Raw genomic sequence first — 15016 nt, 5'->3', positions numbered from 1 at the left:
GACACTGTAACCACTGTTCCCATTTGGGATAAATTGACTTTTTATTTATTGTTTCTACTTTTATTGTTCTTGTGTGTTGTGTTTTTATTGTTTTAGTGTAAGTTTTGACATTGTAAATTTACTTACATTTTGGATTTGTAAGTATTTATCTACTTACTCTTATTGTAATTGTGTTGACAATCCTTATTGGAGCTATAATTTTATTTTCATTAGTATTGTTATTATTTTCATTTTTATTTTTATTTTTATTTTGACGATCATGATAGAAATTCTTATATTTTTGACATTAATGCAAACTTATTATGTAAATTGTCTTTCATGAAATAAATCATCTAATCTAATCTAATCTAATCTATATATCGTTGTCTGAGTACCCATAACACAAGCCTCCTTGGGCTTACCGTGGGACTTAGTCAATCTGTGTAAGAATGTCCTATAATATTTATTTATTTAAATATATATAACGAAAACAGTAGGTATATTATCGTGAGACATTGTTAGACTCCTATTGGTCTCTAAAACCGATCGACCTATGAGTTGCCGTTTTCTCTGCACGATTAATAATACCTCATCTATGGCAACCAGATTGAGCTATTATATTATCCGTAGGCGGTTTACGGGCGCGCCGGCATGACGACGCAGTACCGGTGTTCAGTGCTGCACCACAACGCCAACCCCTCGTGGAGCGACGAAGCCAAGATCCGCCTACCAGCCACCATCACTCCAAACCATCATCTGCTCTTCACGTTCTACCACATATCGTGCGATTTGACTAAGAAGAATGACACTAACGTTGAGACTTGTATTGGGTGAGGCTGTTTATCTAAATATTAGACATGAACCGACGAAGCCAAGATCCGCCTACCGGCCACCATCACTCCAAACCACCATCTGTTGTTGACGTTTTACCACATATCGTGCCACTTGACTAAGAATGACGCTAATGTTGAAATATACAATGCATTGCTGTTAATTTCTTTGAACATTTTCATTATGAGACTTCATTCCTGTCGTATGTGTACGTACTTTAAAGCAAGGTCGTGACGTTTTGACATGTCAGATCCATTTATTGGGGTTTGTTTGCATATGCATTTATGCAGCGTGCGCCGCAACAGCTAAAATTGACAAATTAACCAAGTACCTTAAATTTCAAGTCAAGGTCATTGGTCGATTTTTCACTGTCCATTTGAATATTTTGTTTTTTAATGTTTCCAGGTAGTATCTTGTTCTGATTTAGAAAGTGCACCACAATAAGTTGATCTAATACGATGGTTTGGACGATAATTGGTTACATTTTCTTGTATAGGTACGCATGGGTGCCCTTACTGAAGAACAATAAGTTTGTGGACGAGATCGTGAATCTGTCTATCGCTACGCATTTGCCGTCGGGTTATCTGTCCATCCAGCCACTCGGACTTGGTAAAGGGGTAAGTAATGTGTTTGTTACAACTGAAAACCTTATTGCAATGGTATATGGTTCACTAAGTTGTCAAGAGTCTACTAATACCTGCGTCTGCGTTTGCCTGCCTTCCTCGCGTTATCCCCGCTTTTTGCCACGGCTCATAAGAGCCGGGGGTCCGCTTGGCAACTAATCCCGAGAATTGGCGTAGGCACTAGTTTTTACGAAAACGACTGCCACCTGACCTTCCAACCCAGAGGGGAAACTAGGCCTTGTTGGCATTAGTCCGGTTTTCTCACGATGCTTTCCTTCACCGAAAAGTGACTGGTAAATATCGAATGATATTTCGTACATAAGTTCCGAAAAACTCATTGGTACGAGTCAGGGTTTGAACCCGTGGCCTCCGGATTGAAAGTCGCACGCTCTTACGGCTAGGCCATCTTTGAAAAAAAATTGAAAATTCCTTTATTGTTGACGTTTGATCATGATCTAAAATGTTCTTTGAATTCTTGACTGATCTCTTATATTGAGTGGGTAACTGTGGTATTTGTTGCGATGTTTTTGTAATCATTCCTGTGTTTTATTTTTAAATACGTTTGTAGTTGACTCCACATTTTCTGACTAAACTATTTTCACAGAACGCAGGCCCCGAAGTAATCTGGGTGGAAGGCGAAAAGCAACTCTTCCGCTGCCAACTGGTGCTAGACTCCACCGTAGCGACCCGTGACACCCATCTACACAACTTGTTCTTGCAAGCGGAGCGCCTGATCAAAACCAACTCCCCACCGACGTCACCATCGCCGCCGCCGTGGAATGACGTCTGCAATGCTTTGAAAGCCGCGCATGCGATCAAATTGAGTGCGTTAGTAGCCTTCTTGCCGACGATATTGAACCAGCTGTTTGAGTTGATGGTAAGTGACAAATACCTAGTCTAGCCATAAATTCCGTTATGACGTAAATTACACATAACAACTATACATTAAAAGTTATTGATACAAATTTTATATATCAAATAGACAAACTAATGACGAATTTAAAAAACATAATGATTATTAGATTTTGTCTTATCTTGCGTATTTACGTGCTTTTGAATGAAGCAGCAAAGTGCCTTAAAAATACGCACGTATTTTTCACCACCTCCGTCGGGAATTTCGTCGGGAGCTTTAAATTTTTTCTGTAACAAACAATTTTTTATGTATCGCGTAAAGCAGGCCTTGTTCTCTTAGATACATAAAATTTTTATATCCAGTGGATCAAACATACTTGCCGAGAGTCAGTAAGTTGCCCCAATAACCTTGGTAAATTAATCCTTATTCAGGTTTGGGAAGTAGGAGTTACGTCTTTTAAGTATAAGCTTTAACAAAATGTCAATCTTTTAGCATGTAATACGGTGTTGCAAATAGGTTAAACTTGAGCGTTTATTACGGTATTTTGTTACACTCGTGCACTAAAATGGATCAATTTTTCGCTAAAATATGGCTTAGTGGCCCGTTTATCTAGGCCTGCTCACAAAACCATAAAATATACAAGATGATAGTCTCGCAGCACTTTGTTGAAAACTTTGTAAAGAAAGTCGTAAAAAATTTGGTCACCTGAATATTTTTTTCAGAACAAGAATTTTTTATATTTCGGCAAAAAATGGTAGGTAAATTGGGCCCTCTTCGCTTGCTCCTTAAAAGGCATGTATTAAGGTGAGCGCTGACAACATGGAATAACGAATAGGCATTTTTTATTCGTTATTAGTCCCTTTATTAGGTATATAAAACTTTATTAATTAACTTTAAAATTATAGTCTCTAGGGACAATATAACTTTGTAACAGAATTTATGGCTAGCCTAGGTAGTCATTCAAATATGCGGAAACCGAATCTGTTCGTTTAAATACGTTGTAATATGCCAATTGTTATATGATTTAGACAGCCAGAGTTTAGTCTGATATAAGGCTGGATTTCTATTTCAGACGGTAGGTAAAAGCTACACACAAGATATGGGCTATCAGATTGTCAAGTTGATTGTGCATTTTGTGCATATGATTCACGATTATGGACGGAAAGATTTACTGGATAGCTATGTCAAGGTAAGTTTATAATTTTTAACCTTCATTTAGCTTCCATTACTGTACGTATTTATGATTGTATGATAAAAAAAAACTAAAAAACAATTTATTAGGAACTAAACTGGAAAACTGCTTTTTAGCTGACTTATCAATGTCTTAACCATTTGGCAATTTAAACAATAACAAACATTTATTTTTGTACTTTTGCTATCTTTGTGATGTTTTAATTAAAATGGCGGGATTAACATCTCAAAATGATGAAAACGTACTTTTATAAAATTGAACTGTTTTACAGTACGTGTTCAACTGCGTAGAGTTCAAACTGCACACAGTATTGACGGCGCCACTGTACGTGTTCGTGGACCCGAATCAGCAAGACTTCCTACTGGGGCACAAGTTCATGCAGTACTCAAGTTTCTTCTTCGATATTATCACCAAAAGCATGGCGCAATATCTTATTAACACTGGAAGGATTAAGGTTAGTTCCATTATCAGTATTATAATCAATCATCATCATCATCTTCCTCGCGGTATCCCGGCATTTTGCCACGGCTCATGGGAGCCTGGGGTTCGCTTGACAGCTAATCCCAAGAATTGACGTAGGCACTAGTTTTTACGAAAGCGTCGGCCATCTGACCTTCCAACCCAGGGGGGAAACTAGGCCTTATTAGGATTAGTCCGGTTCCCTCATCGTGTTGTGATGTTTTCCTTCATCGAAAAGCGACTGGTAAATATCAAATGATATTTCGTATATAAGTTACGAAAAACTCATTGATACGAGCCGGGGTTTAAACCCGCGACCTCCGGATTGAAAGTCGCACGCCCTTACTGGTAGGACATCCGCTTTGTTTTTCATTATTATAGTCAATCGAATTAATAAAAAATGTGTAATCAATTTACGATAAACTCTAGGTTGAATGTCTTTGCTTAATGTATATCTTCTTATTGGATCTTTTTTATCATTATACCTAATAGTCTTCCTGACAAAAAGGAATGTGTTATCATTCATCGTATATGGAGATTTATTTTCACCCGACTTAGAATTTGCCGCGAATTACACGGTAGTTACCTATCTGTTATAAGACTTAGTTAAGTTTTCAGATTTTGAATTAATTTTTGCGTTACAGATGTCTCGAAACGAAAGATTCCACGCTGATCTCTTGGACAACATTGAAAAATTGGTCACAACCGTTGAGCCATCATACATTCTGCAACAGCCCTTGCAGACTCACATATTTAACAAAAATCTTGCCTTATTTCTTAAGGTATGTTAAATTAAACCTTATTCTGTTTCAGTAGAGTTCACATTGAATTGTAAAAAATATATATATTTTACTTTTCAGTCTTGCCTGTCGTTTATGGATCGTGGCTTCGTGTTCCGCCAAGTCAAAACATACTTAGACAAGTTCAAACCGTGCGAGCCTAAAGCGCTGTTCGAGTTTAAATTCACGTTCCTCCAAACTATATGTTCGCACGAACACTATGTGCCATTCAACTTGCCATTGCACTCAAACAAACTAGGAAAAGATATGGATGAAGGTAAAAACGAATCAATACAAATATTAACTGTTTTTTTAACGAGAATAATTTTTGTAACATGAATTCTTATGTTGCAGACCCAGCAAAATTAAAACTGTCTGAGGAATTTATTATGAGGCACTTTCTCTCAGGAGTATTACTAAAACAAGTAAGCATACATTTGTTACATTTATATCCCAAATGCGATATATCTTTAATTCCAAAGGAGACTCTTGTTAGAGATTTTGAACAAACCCAACACTTCTTATTTAAAACTGCCAACGGCGGGAAATCTTTCGAAAACTGGTTTGTATCCCTGCCATTTCAACTATATATCCTTTTTTTGTGAAAAAAGATTAGTTATTCGGATCCGAGTATGTCCTTAAACTACGTCTAAAAGAGATGTCATTCCATATCTAGAGCAGAGCCCGACTGAGGAAATACCTCCACCTTACATAAAACCGCAGCCTCATAGCACTACACCCTACTCGTAGTGTTGTGTTCCTGCGTGTGAGTAAGGTTTCCAGAGCTCAACCAGGGTGCGGAGTGTTAGGGTCGGTAACGCGCATGAAACTCCTCTGGAGCTGCAGGCGTACATAGGCTACGGAGAATGTTTAAAATCAGGCGGGCCGTATGCTTGTTTGCCACCGACGTGGTACAAAAAAACAGTATTTTTTTAATAAAAATCCATTTTAGGTGGAGCAATCCCTCCGAGAGGCACCTCAAAAACGGCGCACGGCACTGGGCGTGCTTCGCGCCTTACTCACGAAGCACGAGCACGACGATCGCTACCGATCGCGGCAGTGCCGCGCACGCCTCGCGCAGCTATATGCGCCCTGGCTCACTGTTGTGCGAGGTGAGTTGTGTCCCAGTTTGCATGCATAAATGGGGATTTCTCGCTCTTTCTCTGAACCTAAGGTATTCCCGCCAGCGGCATCAGACATGGCGCACTGCACCAGGTGTGCTTCTGGTATGATCCATGAACCTCCAATCATGTGATAACTATTTATTTTATTTTATTTATTTAGAAACAAACAGTCTCTTATATTAATAAGTTGTTACAATATAGGGTAATAGACTTATAGACCTCCTACAGTTTCCTAAAAAATAGTATGAAAACCATGTGACTTATATAAATACTAAATTAGACTAGAAATAGAAATTTCAAGTTGTCAAAACAATGTTACAACAATACTCTTTCATTTTAACAAAAATAAAACAAGAATGGAAAATAAAACAAAAATGGATAAATTGTAAACAAAACAAAAGTGCAATTAAAGTAAATTTTCTAATTAAAGCCTGTTAAAGCCTATTAATACACTTCAAGGTCAGGCGTTTGAAGTTACAAAACTTGTTATTGAAAATATCTAAATTTTGAAATTTATTATCATACATCCTGCAAGCTCTTCTAATGAAACCGTTTCTCGCGTATGAAGTTCGACTACGAGGAATATAAAAGAGGTTCTTCTTTCTACATGCTCGCTCACAACGACGGGGTACTCTAAAGGAAATAGATTTTAATAACTCAGGGGCTTCGATAATGTTGTTAATGACCTTATACAGAATAATAACATCAGTGCGTTCGCGACGCAAGCTCAAGGGAGAAATATTAACTAGGGAGAACTATTACTATAGGGGGAACTATTTATTAGGGAGAACTATAGATAATGGCAATGCTCGCTATGCTGGAATTGCTGGATCATTCGGAACGAGTTAGCGCCCAACTCGACTTTAGTATATTGCATGTTTAGATCATTGTAATGGAGTAGTTCCAGTTCCACCGAAAGGCGCTCTGATGTTGCGCACGAACCCTAGGTGTACTTCACTGTCTCTTTCTCGTATTCGTAGATTTTAAAGCTTTTTATTAGGAACGTTAGCTCTTATTCTAAATACATTAATTATGTGTACAAAACGCGAGAGTTTAAAGTGTTATAAATAGATTTATACTGATTAGTCTAGATCATGTCTTATATTCATGAATTACAACTTACTATAGAAATCATGTTCCTATTTTACCTGTTTGATTTTATTTGCTTCATCAATACTTTCTTCATTGTAGACAACGCCCACCGTCTAGTTACCAAAACACTAGCCAGTCCAGTATTAGAAAATGGTCATGATAAAGTCGACGGAGACGCGACCGTCAACCCTATCATCAACAACTCCAGTAAAGACGTTGCTTCAGCGAACAATACGCCTCGAAGAAACCGACTCACTCTACACTTTGACCACACGCCAGTAAGGAATTCTGCACATTTCAAAGATCCTCCGGTCGTGCAAATTAACAGTTACGGCAAAGGTTAGTATGTGTCTGACTTCATTATTGCTTGCTACACTTGTTTGTCTTTAAATGTTTATGTAAAATGGTTTTGGAAATGTCGCCCTGTTTCTAACGCACACTGTCAGTGTCACAGTTTCCATACACATGTATCGACTCTGCCTAGTCTTTGCGAAACGGTGGCAGCGGCGAACGAGAGCCAGTTACACCATCTACAATTAGAGGACTGATCAACGCCAGTCAGCAGTGAACTTCCCATACAATAAAATTTTGCGAACACCATAGACAGACGGGTTGGTGGTCTTTTACACTCACATACCCTCTGGCTGCTGCTGCCGTTGCTCCATATCGTGGTCCTTAACCTTTGGAACGTCAAGGTAGCCTATATTTTCTATCAAAATCCCACATTTCAAATGATGCCGCTCAAAAGGTTAAACTTCAAGTGCATTTTACACCACTTTATAAGCTTTCTAGTATTATGCACTTGTGTGTTGTAGATCACGCAAACAATACGTCACAAAGCTCTCTAGAGTCCGTGTCGACCATGTCGGGCGGAGACGCGCTCCCCAGGAACGCCGGGCGGTTGAACTTGAGCGATATCGGGGATCAAGTTAATAGGTAACACTTAAGCAAGGGACACACTTTTCCCACGTACGCAACGTATGCAATGCATTATGAAATCTGAACCATAAAATTTGTATGCATAGAAACATACTTGTCATACGCAATGTAACGCATGACAAGTATGTTTCTAAGCATACAAACTTTAGGGTTCAGATTGTCATTTGTCATAATGCATTGCATACGTGGGATAAGTGTGTCCCTGCCTTAATACACATTTAAATCGCGCCAAGCATCTAATTCCCTCTATAGGCACGGTTCATTGCACACTCGCGCAAAAGCAAATTATATATGTATGTGCACGCGAAAACCAATTTATGCCATGCAATTTACTTCGTACGAAGAAACACGAATATTTGGGCAATGTGGCTATGTATCTTACGAGTATGTCGCTAACAACAGAGGGAACTAAATGATTGGCAAACTAGGTACATATATACACTTACGGTTACGGTGAAACTCTCTTGTACGAATGTAATAATTACAACAAGATACGTAAAATATTATAACTGCTAGCCTTCTCAGGCGTTTCATGTGCGTTTTCGAAATTGGAACTCATTTTTTAATCAATCATTAAAAGTTAGTGCCTCGTGTACATGCAGTGCCCTATGGTTGACATGACACCATACTCCATGCAATCTGAGTATTTTTCCATTGTGCCAAAATCACATTACTACGTTTACCCGCAACAGCCGTCAACACAACATCGACGAGACAGTAACTGGCCATTGTGAGCCTTATTATAACGAGATAAGGCCTACCAATTGTCAGTTGAGTGTTTTATAGATGTCGCAATTTAAGAAAAGACATGAAACGAATAATAAATGTGAGAATTTACAATACCTAGGTAAAGATAGTGCCTAAATATAAAACGCCTCTGACAGTTTCATGATTCGTGACTTTCGGTTCTATATACCACGTCTCGTGTGCGTGACCTCTTACGTTGCAATACCTTTAATACCTGCATCAAGCTGAATTAAACCTTACGACCCTGTACTAAAGTGTGTATTCGTCCGGTGTGTGTCCAGATTTGGTGTGATGTCCGCGGAGGAGGTGCGCGATGTGCTTTTGTGTTTCCTGTTTGTGTTGAAGTACCTAGACGAGGAAAGACTCGTGGAATGGTGGAAGACGCATACTACGGCGCAGCAGCAAGCGTTTTTCAATGTTTTAGAGTAAGTTTTGTGTATTACTTACACATAGTTTATAGAAAGTCATACACGCACAGATTTGCCCGTTAAAATTCCCTAAACTTCGTAAACTCGTGCCTTACGGGCAAAACTGCTATTATGCTACGTTTTTTTTATTAAAGGAAAAATTGAAAAAATTACACCTCCGGCAGGACTTGAACCTGCCGAGGGAGTTATAGTTTTTTTTACTCTTTCAAAATCCTTCAGTACACTCGCATGAAATATAGTACATTATTGCAGAGGCCGGGAAATGGTAATTCGTGGATGAGGTTCGATTTTGTCGGACGATACGAAGCAGTGTCCGACAAAGAAGACGAATCCACGAACTGCTATTCCTGCCGAGGCATACATGTATAGTGCTTTTCTCCAAACATGCGAGGAAATAAGGTAAAATTATTTAAGCATCACTCAAAAAGTGGGTACATATTCTTAAAAGGTAATAAACAATACAGTAGTAACTTCACGTCTTCTCACTTTGATAAGACCTTTTTGTTTATAGAATATGCGCAGAACAATTCCAATACATCGGTCGCAAGCGCATCCTGTCCGAATTAAAGGCTACCACGCCCGACTGCAACGGCAAGCCGAAGCCGCTTAAAGCAAGAACGTTGCCGGCTAGAATGAGCCCGCCGGACTTCTCGAAGGAACCGCCTATTATTGTCGAGAAGAATAATACGGTGAATAGGGAGAATCTCGCTACTGCGACCGTTATCTCTGGTAAGAATTAGTTTTGTGCTTTAAGTCTAATGTTCGTAGTGTATGTATAGGGTAAACTGTGCGGCAAACCGAAGCCGCTCAAAGCTCGAACGTCACCCGCTAGGATTGTCAATTGGCTTGAAGTCGTCTATAACTTTTTTTTTACTGTAGTACTAAATTTCCTCAGACCAATTGTATTTATTTTCCACTACAGAGTTAGAAACCATAGCCGAGCACGCTGTAGTATCCGCCGGCTGCCTAGCCACCGAGGTCGGCCTCACCATAATCGACCGCACCTGCCTCTTCACGAAGAACCTGGGCGTGGCCGAAGGGGCCGCGGCCCGACCTTACTTGAGACTACTACAGTTCCCTCAGAGCGAAACGCTTTATAAGCACCTGTTTGCTGCCTTGAGGGCTTATATCAATCAATTCTCGGAGACATTGTTTGAAGGTAAGAAATTACTTCTCTCTTTTTCATAGGATTTAAAATATTTCTAGACATAATCCTTGGAAGTCGGTCTCACCATAATCGGCCAAACCTGCCTCTTCAAGAAGAACCTGAGGCTACTGCAGTTCCCTCAGAAAAATTCGCTTTATAAGCACCTGTTTGCTGCCTTGACAGATAAATATCAATCAGTTCTCGGAGACTGTTTGAAGGTAACATATTCATATAGATTAGACTTGTACAGCAATTATGAAACCAAATTTAAAAAATTCTTACGCAAGGAGTACTTTAAAATTTGTAACAAGCAAAAAAATTAAGCGCCTTTTTTTTCAATTTTCTGCAACTGTTGCCCAGAACTCGGCAGATTCGCTCCTCAGGAGATGTGCTCCTCGTGAGTAAGTTCTTATCAACATGATAGCAGTTACATTGAAATGATTTGTATTGACAGGTGGCAGCGCATTATGCGCGGGCGTCGTAAGTGCCGTGGTGAGGTTGTGCGAGGCGCGCGCGGCGTGGCTGCGACGCGAGGCAGCTGCCGCGCTGTACCTGCTCATGCGTGCCAACTACCAGCACGGCGGCGGCGGCAGCCTCACCCGCGTACACTTACAGGTAAATATAGGTTTGTTGTTGGAGGCTGTGAGGACGAGGATGCCATATGGCAGCATGCTATACGCAGGCGTTGTCAGTGATGTAGTGGATACGGTTTGCGCCAGGTATACTCGTTATGGCGATAAGCTGCCGGAGGGCGTCGTGGTGGAATTTCATCGATACCAGTGCGCCCTCGCGAACGGCAAAGAGGGTGAAACGCCGGAGTGGGCTTAGTGGATTGGGCCAAATTCTCCCCCCTCTCACCAGGAGGGGGAAAGGAGCGGCGAGTCCCACACACCGTCCATAATCGCATTCCCACTCCGTCGAATAAAAAAAGTATATGTACTCGTTATGACGAAGAATGACATAGTCCGTAACTTAAATTTGATCTATATCTGTACCTAGTATACCTACATGATAAATCTACATATTTGTTGCACTTGAAAAAACAATATTTTTGTTTATTTAGGCTTATTATAATATAAATCAAAGCAAAATTGTTAATAACAGTGTAACAGGCATAACCATGTAGCATATAAACTGAAACTATAAATATATTGGACGTATGTATAGGTCCACTAATTACAAAATATACGACATATCTTCTTCCTTGCCGCATCCAGCAATGGCGACCCCATTAACAATTCTTGTCCGGATTATGAAATGCCCTAATGTGGCTCGCCAAACCAAACTTTGTCTCGGTCACGGGATGCGCAATGGACTTGTCCAGTCGAGTTGCGGGTGTCCGTGTAGGAGGGCTTAGGTCGTGTCTTGCGGATATGACGCTTAGCATCTAGGTCTTCCAGTCGCTGCTACGACACCTACTATGTATACGACATATACCTACTATGTACCTAGGTTTCGCAACAATTAAGATTCATCTGTCAATATCATGTTTCGGTTTTTCTCGTCAACTGTGATTGTGTGGACCAATGACCTCACCAAAACGCGATAAATCGATCAGTGCATTGAACAATGCCAAGCGCTAACGGTACTATAGCAGTTCTCTTATTTTACTGTGCGACCGAAATTCTACGAGATCATTGTTCAGTTGCCTTCTTTAAGAGTTACAAGTACGTTAAGATTTTCTTAGAAATTTTATTTTGTTTATCGGTTATAAATAACACAACTTAGAAATTATGTTATTCAATTATATCTATAAACACGCTTTTTTGTTTCGACGTCTAGTGGGCCCAGGTATATTTATTAAATATAAGTTTCTCAAAATAATTTTATTTATTTATTTTGTAGGTCATCATAGCAGTCTCTAAGTTACTCGACACATCAACGGCTCTCAACTGCAAACGTTTTCAAGAATCCTTGTCTGTGATAAATTGTTTCGCCACCGGCGACAAGGCGATGAAGGGTACAGGTATGTTTGTATTATGCTCTGCATTTTGTAGTCATGGTTTAAATTGTTCATTAAGCAGTTTTAAAATATTTGATTCAAAGGGTCAAAGCATGTCCCTGATAATTAAATATTTATATGTTATAGCAATAAAACATTGGTAAATTTGATAATACTCCCCAATGTATTTCGTTCTGTATCCGAAAGTCGAGTGTGAGCGAAACTTGCCAAAGATATATGTATACATAAATAAAATATCAACAAAATACTTTGACAATACGAGGTGTTTTTGGTGGGGGACTGAGTTACTTTTCCTATGCGATCAACCCCGAAATCACGAAAACATGCTGTCTCTCCCCTAGAAAACATCGACATCTGTTCAGCCAAAATGTATTAAACAACTTTTTTTTCGAAAGTGATTGTGAAAGTTGCTCACTGTGACCTATTCACCTCGCAAAATTACTAGATGTATGATATTGATCGTTGAGACTATAGAATGTTGGTTTCACAGGGTTGTCAACGGAGGTGGCGGAGTTGATGCGCCGCGTGCGGACTGTGGTCGGGGCGCGGGCCAGACTCGCTGGCGTCGGCGGCAGTGGGGGCGCGGCGGGTAATTTGACTATACAGGGTGGAAAACATTAATGGATTTTTTTAAATTCGCTTAGTCTCGCCCGGGAGTCGAATCGACTAAAAATTTAAAAAAATAAACACTCGTTATTTTATTCCACTAGTCGATACAGTTCATGTTAATGTTAAAATTTCTCCAAGAAACATTAGGTGTTACACCCGCCTATGGTACAAAACATCCATAATATCAAATATTAAGTATATTTTTAATTTTAAGTCGGTTCGATTCCCGATTAAGTCTTTCTGTAACTGCTCTAGTGTACATTGTTCGATCCCTACGTTCATGTCAACTCCCAGAAATTGCAAAATCTCTTATAGCCGAATACCTGAAGCCGCGTCGAAACCTCGCGTGGGGCGTTGACGCCTTCGCTGAGATCTCGTATGAATATCTCCACACACGAAACTGGGCTCAAAAAAATCTTATATAATATGCCTTTATATGATATGCCCTCTTGATAATTATCTTCAACCAATTTAAAGGATAATCCAAAATGCACTGAATTGCTTCAAGAAAAGGATCGGCTGTGCTTTTGTTAGTTTTTGCTCTTCTTAGTGCCACTGGTGCTGTGCCTGTACATTATACCTACATGGTACTTACTCTGAGCTAGCAACTCAAATCGGGTCTTCGAGTGACATAAGTTTGCTTGCGCCCCTTGGTTGATCTTATTTAGCATTATCAATTAGTATACTAGTCAGCACCGACGTAGCAGTGATAAAGTGGCATCACCAGTATAAACGTAAAATTTTCATATTAATTTGACATTGAGTCGCTTGCCAAACGTGCGCAGAGTTAACTTGGACAGACTACCATAATTATTTATTTATATAGGAGCGGGCAGTGTGCATTTAGCGGAGCTACAGCACGCGCTGGCCGCATCGTGCCGCGCGACGCCGCGCTTGCGGCACGCATGGCTCGCCACTCTGGCTGAGCACAACGCAAGGCAGGGCGACCATGATGAGGTTAGTATTTTCTGTATATAGTATAAATCGAAGCGGTTAAGTCTTGATAATAGAGGTGAGATATTCAGATATTAGTAAATATCTTGGACGCTCCGATATATCTGATGGCGACTGTACAATCAAGTTATGCTAATCCCATGTAATGCACAATACGAATTGATAATGTTGCCTCGTATTTAAATATTATGCAGGTAGCTTAACTTTGGCTAGTCTGATGTCTGTTTTAATCTAAAAACTACCGCAAATAATATATCAAGATAACAAATTACATTTCATGTAAGTGCAGTCAGACATAGTAATTGTATCATTTGTAGCCCACAAATGGAACTACAATTTTGTTTTTCTATGACATAACTTGCGAAACTTGATACTCATTCGGAAGCGTTTAGCAGGTTTAATTTTTTATAACTCGAAGGAATAGATTTTATACTACCTCACGTAATTATTATTTTAGGCTATGTGCTGTCAACTTCACATCGCAGCACTGATAGCCGAATACCTGAAGCTGCGTGGAAACCTGGCGTGGGGCGCTGACGCCTTCGCCGAGATCTCCATGAACATCCCCAAAGACGAGACCGGGCTCAAAATAGACGAAGGTAAGTCCCACAAGATTTCTTTATCGTTTCAAAGTAGTTGCTGAATTTTCTTTTCAAGCAATAGGTAAGCTTATTTTAATCAATGTTGTGGTACAGTCATCAGCAGAAATAACTAAGCAAGCCAGGGGTTTGAAAATGATTCGAGAGGCCGTAAAGCCAGGAGATTAGAAGGGGGACAAAAGATATGAAAGAAACAAATCCGTGCTTACATAAACCGAAAGTAACGCAACATTTTTTTATGTATTGAACCTCGACAGATAGATATATCATAATGTTAATGTCGTCACCATTTTCGTACTTAATTACTAAAGGCAAATACAATGCGTAAGCAGCCTCTCTTACTATATATGTACTGTATTCTTTGCAATCCAATTTGTTAAGAGTCCCCAGCAAGCTCGGTTCTCCATACAAACGTAGTTACGCTCTTATTTTAAAATTACTAACTAGATTGCTTTGAAACTTTGTACTTACAATAGGACAAGGTATATCTAGGTCTGTAATTTGTTTATGTAGGTTCAGATACAATACCTATTAAAAAATAAAACGAATTTAAGTTTTCCATACAAAACTTGTTTTTGCTCCATTTCGTTTGTTTTATATACTAGAGCTATATAAACTAATTACAGACCTAGATATACCTCATGTCATTGTATGTGCAAAGTTTCATCACAATCCAACACGTAGTTTTAAAGTAAGAA

The 15016-nt window shown here is 39.5% G+C and overlaps 1 protein-coding gene across 1 annotated transcript in view; it reads left to right on the top strand.

Annotated features, from left to right (window-relative positions):
- Positions 1–15016, top strand: part of LOC134740946 (dedicator of cytokinesis protein 9) — a 76890-nt gene that overhangs the window by 34737 nt on the left and 27137 nt on the right. Inside the window, exons 11-29 of the mRNA XM_063673606.1 lie at positions 610–809; positions 1307–1427; positions 2038–2310; positions 3359–3475; positions 3750–3932; positions 4582–4719; positions 4798–4993; positions 5071–5141; positions 5669–5828; positions 7032–7271; positions 7748–7868; positions 8900–9043; positions 9558–9775; positions 9969–10205; positions 10648–10808; positions 12039–12159; positions 12647–12745; positions 13592–13722; positions 14177–14318. Coding sequence (XP_063529676.1) covers positions 610–809; positions 1307–1427; positions 2038–2310; positions 3359–3475; positions 3750–3932; positions 4582–4719; positions 4798–4993; positions 5071–5141; positions 5669–5828; positions 7032–7271; positions 7748–7868; positions 8900–9043; positions 9558–9775; positions 9969–10205; positions 10648–10808; positions 12039–12159; positions 12647–12745; positions 13592–13722; positions 14177–14318 — 3073 coding nt within the window. The remainder of the gene's footprint in view (positions 1–609; positions 810–1306; positions 1428–2037; positions 2311–3358; positions 3476–3749; positions 3933–4581; positions 4720–4797; positions 4994–5070; positions 5142–5668; positions 5829–7031; positions 7272–7747; positions 7869–8899; positions 9044–9557; positions 9776–9968; positions 10206–10647; positions 10809–12038; positions 12160–12646; positions 12746–13591; positions 13723–14176; positions 14319–15016) is intronic.

Source organism: Cydia strobilella, chromosome 4 (assembly GCF_947568885.1).
Source record: "Cydia strobilella chromosome 4, ilCydStro3.1, whole genome shotgun sequence".
NCBI classification, from domain to species: domain Eukaryota; kingdom Metazoa; phylum Arthropoda; class Insecta; order Lepidoptera; family Tortricidae; genus Cydia; species Cydia strobilella.
This window is presented reverse-complemented; position numbering and strand designations above follow the sequence as displayed.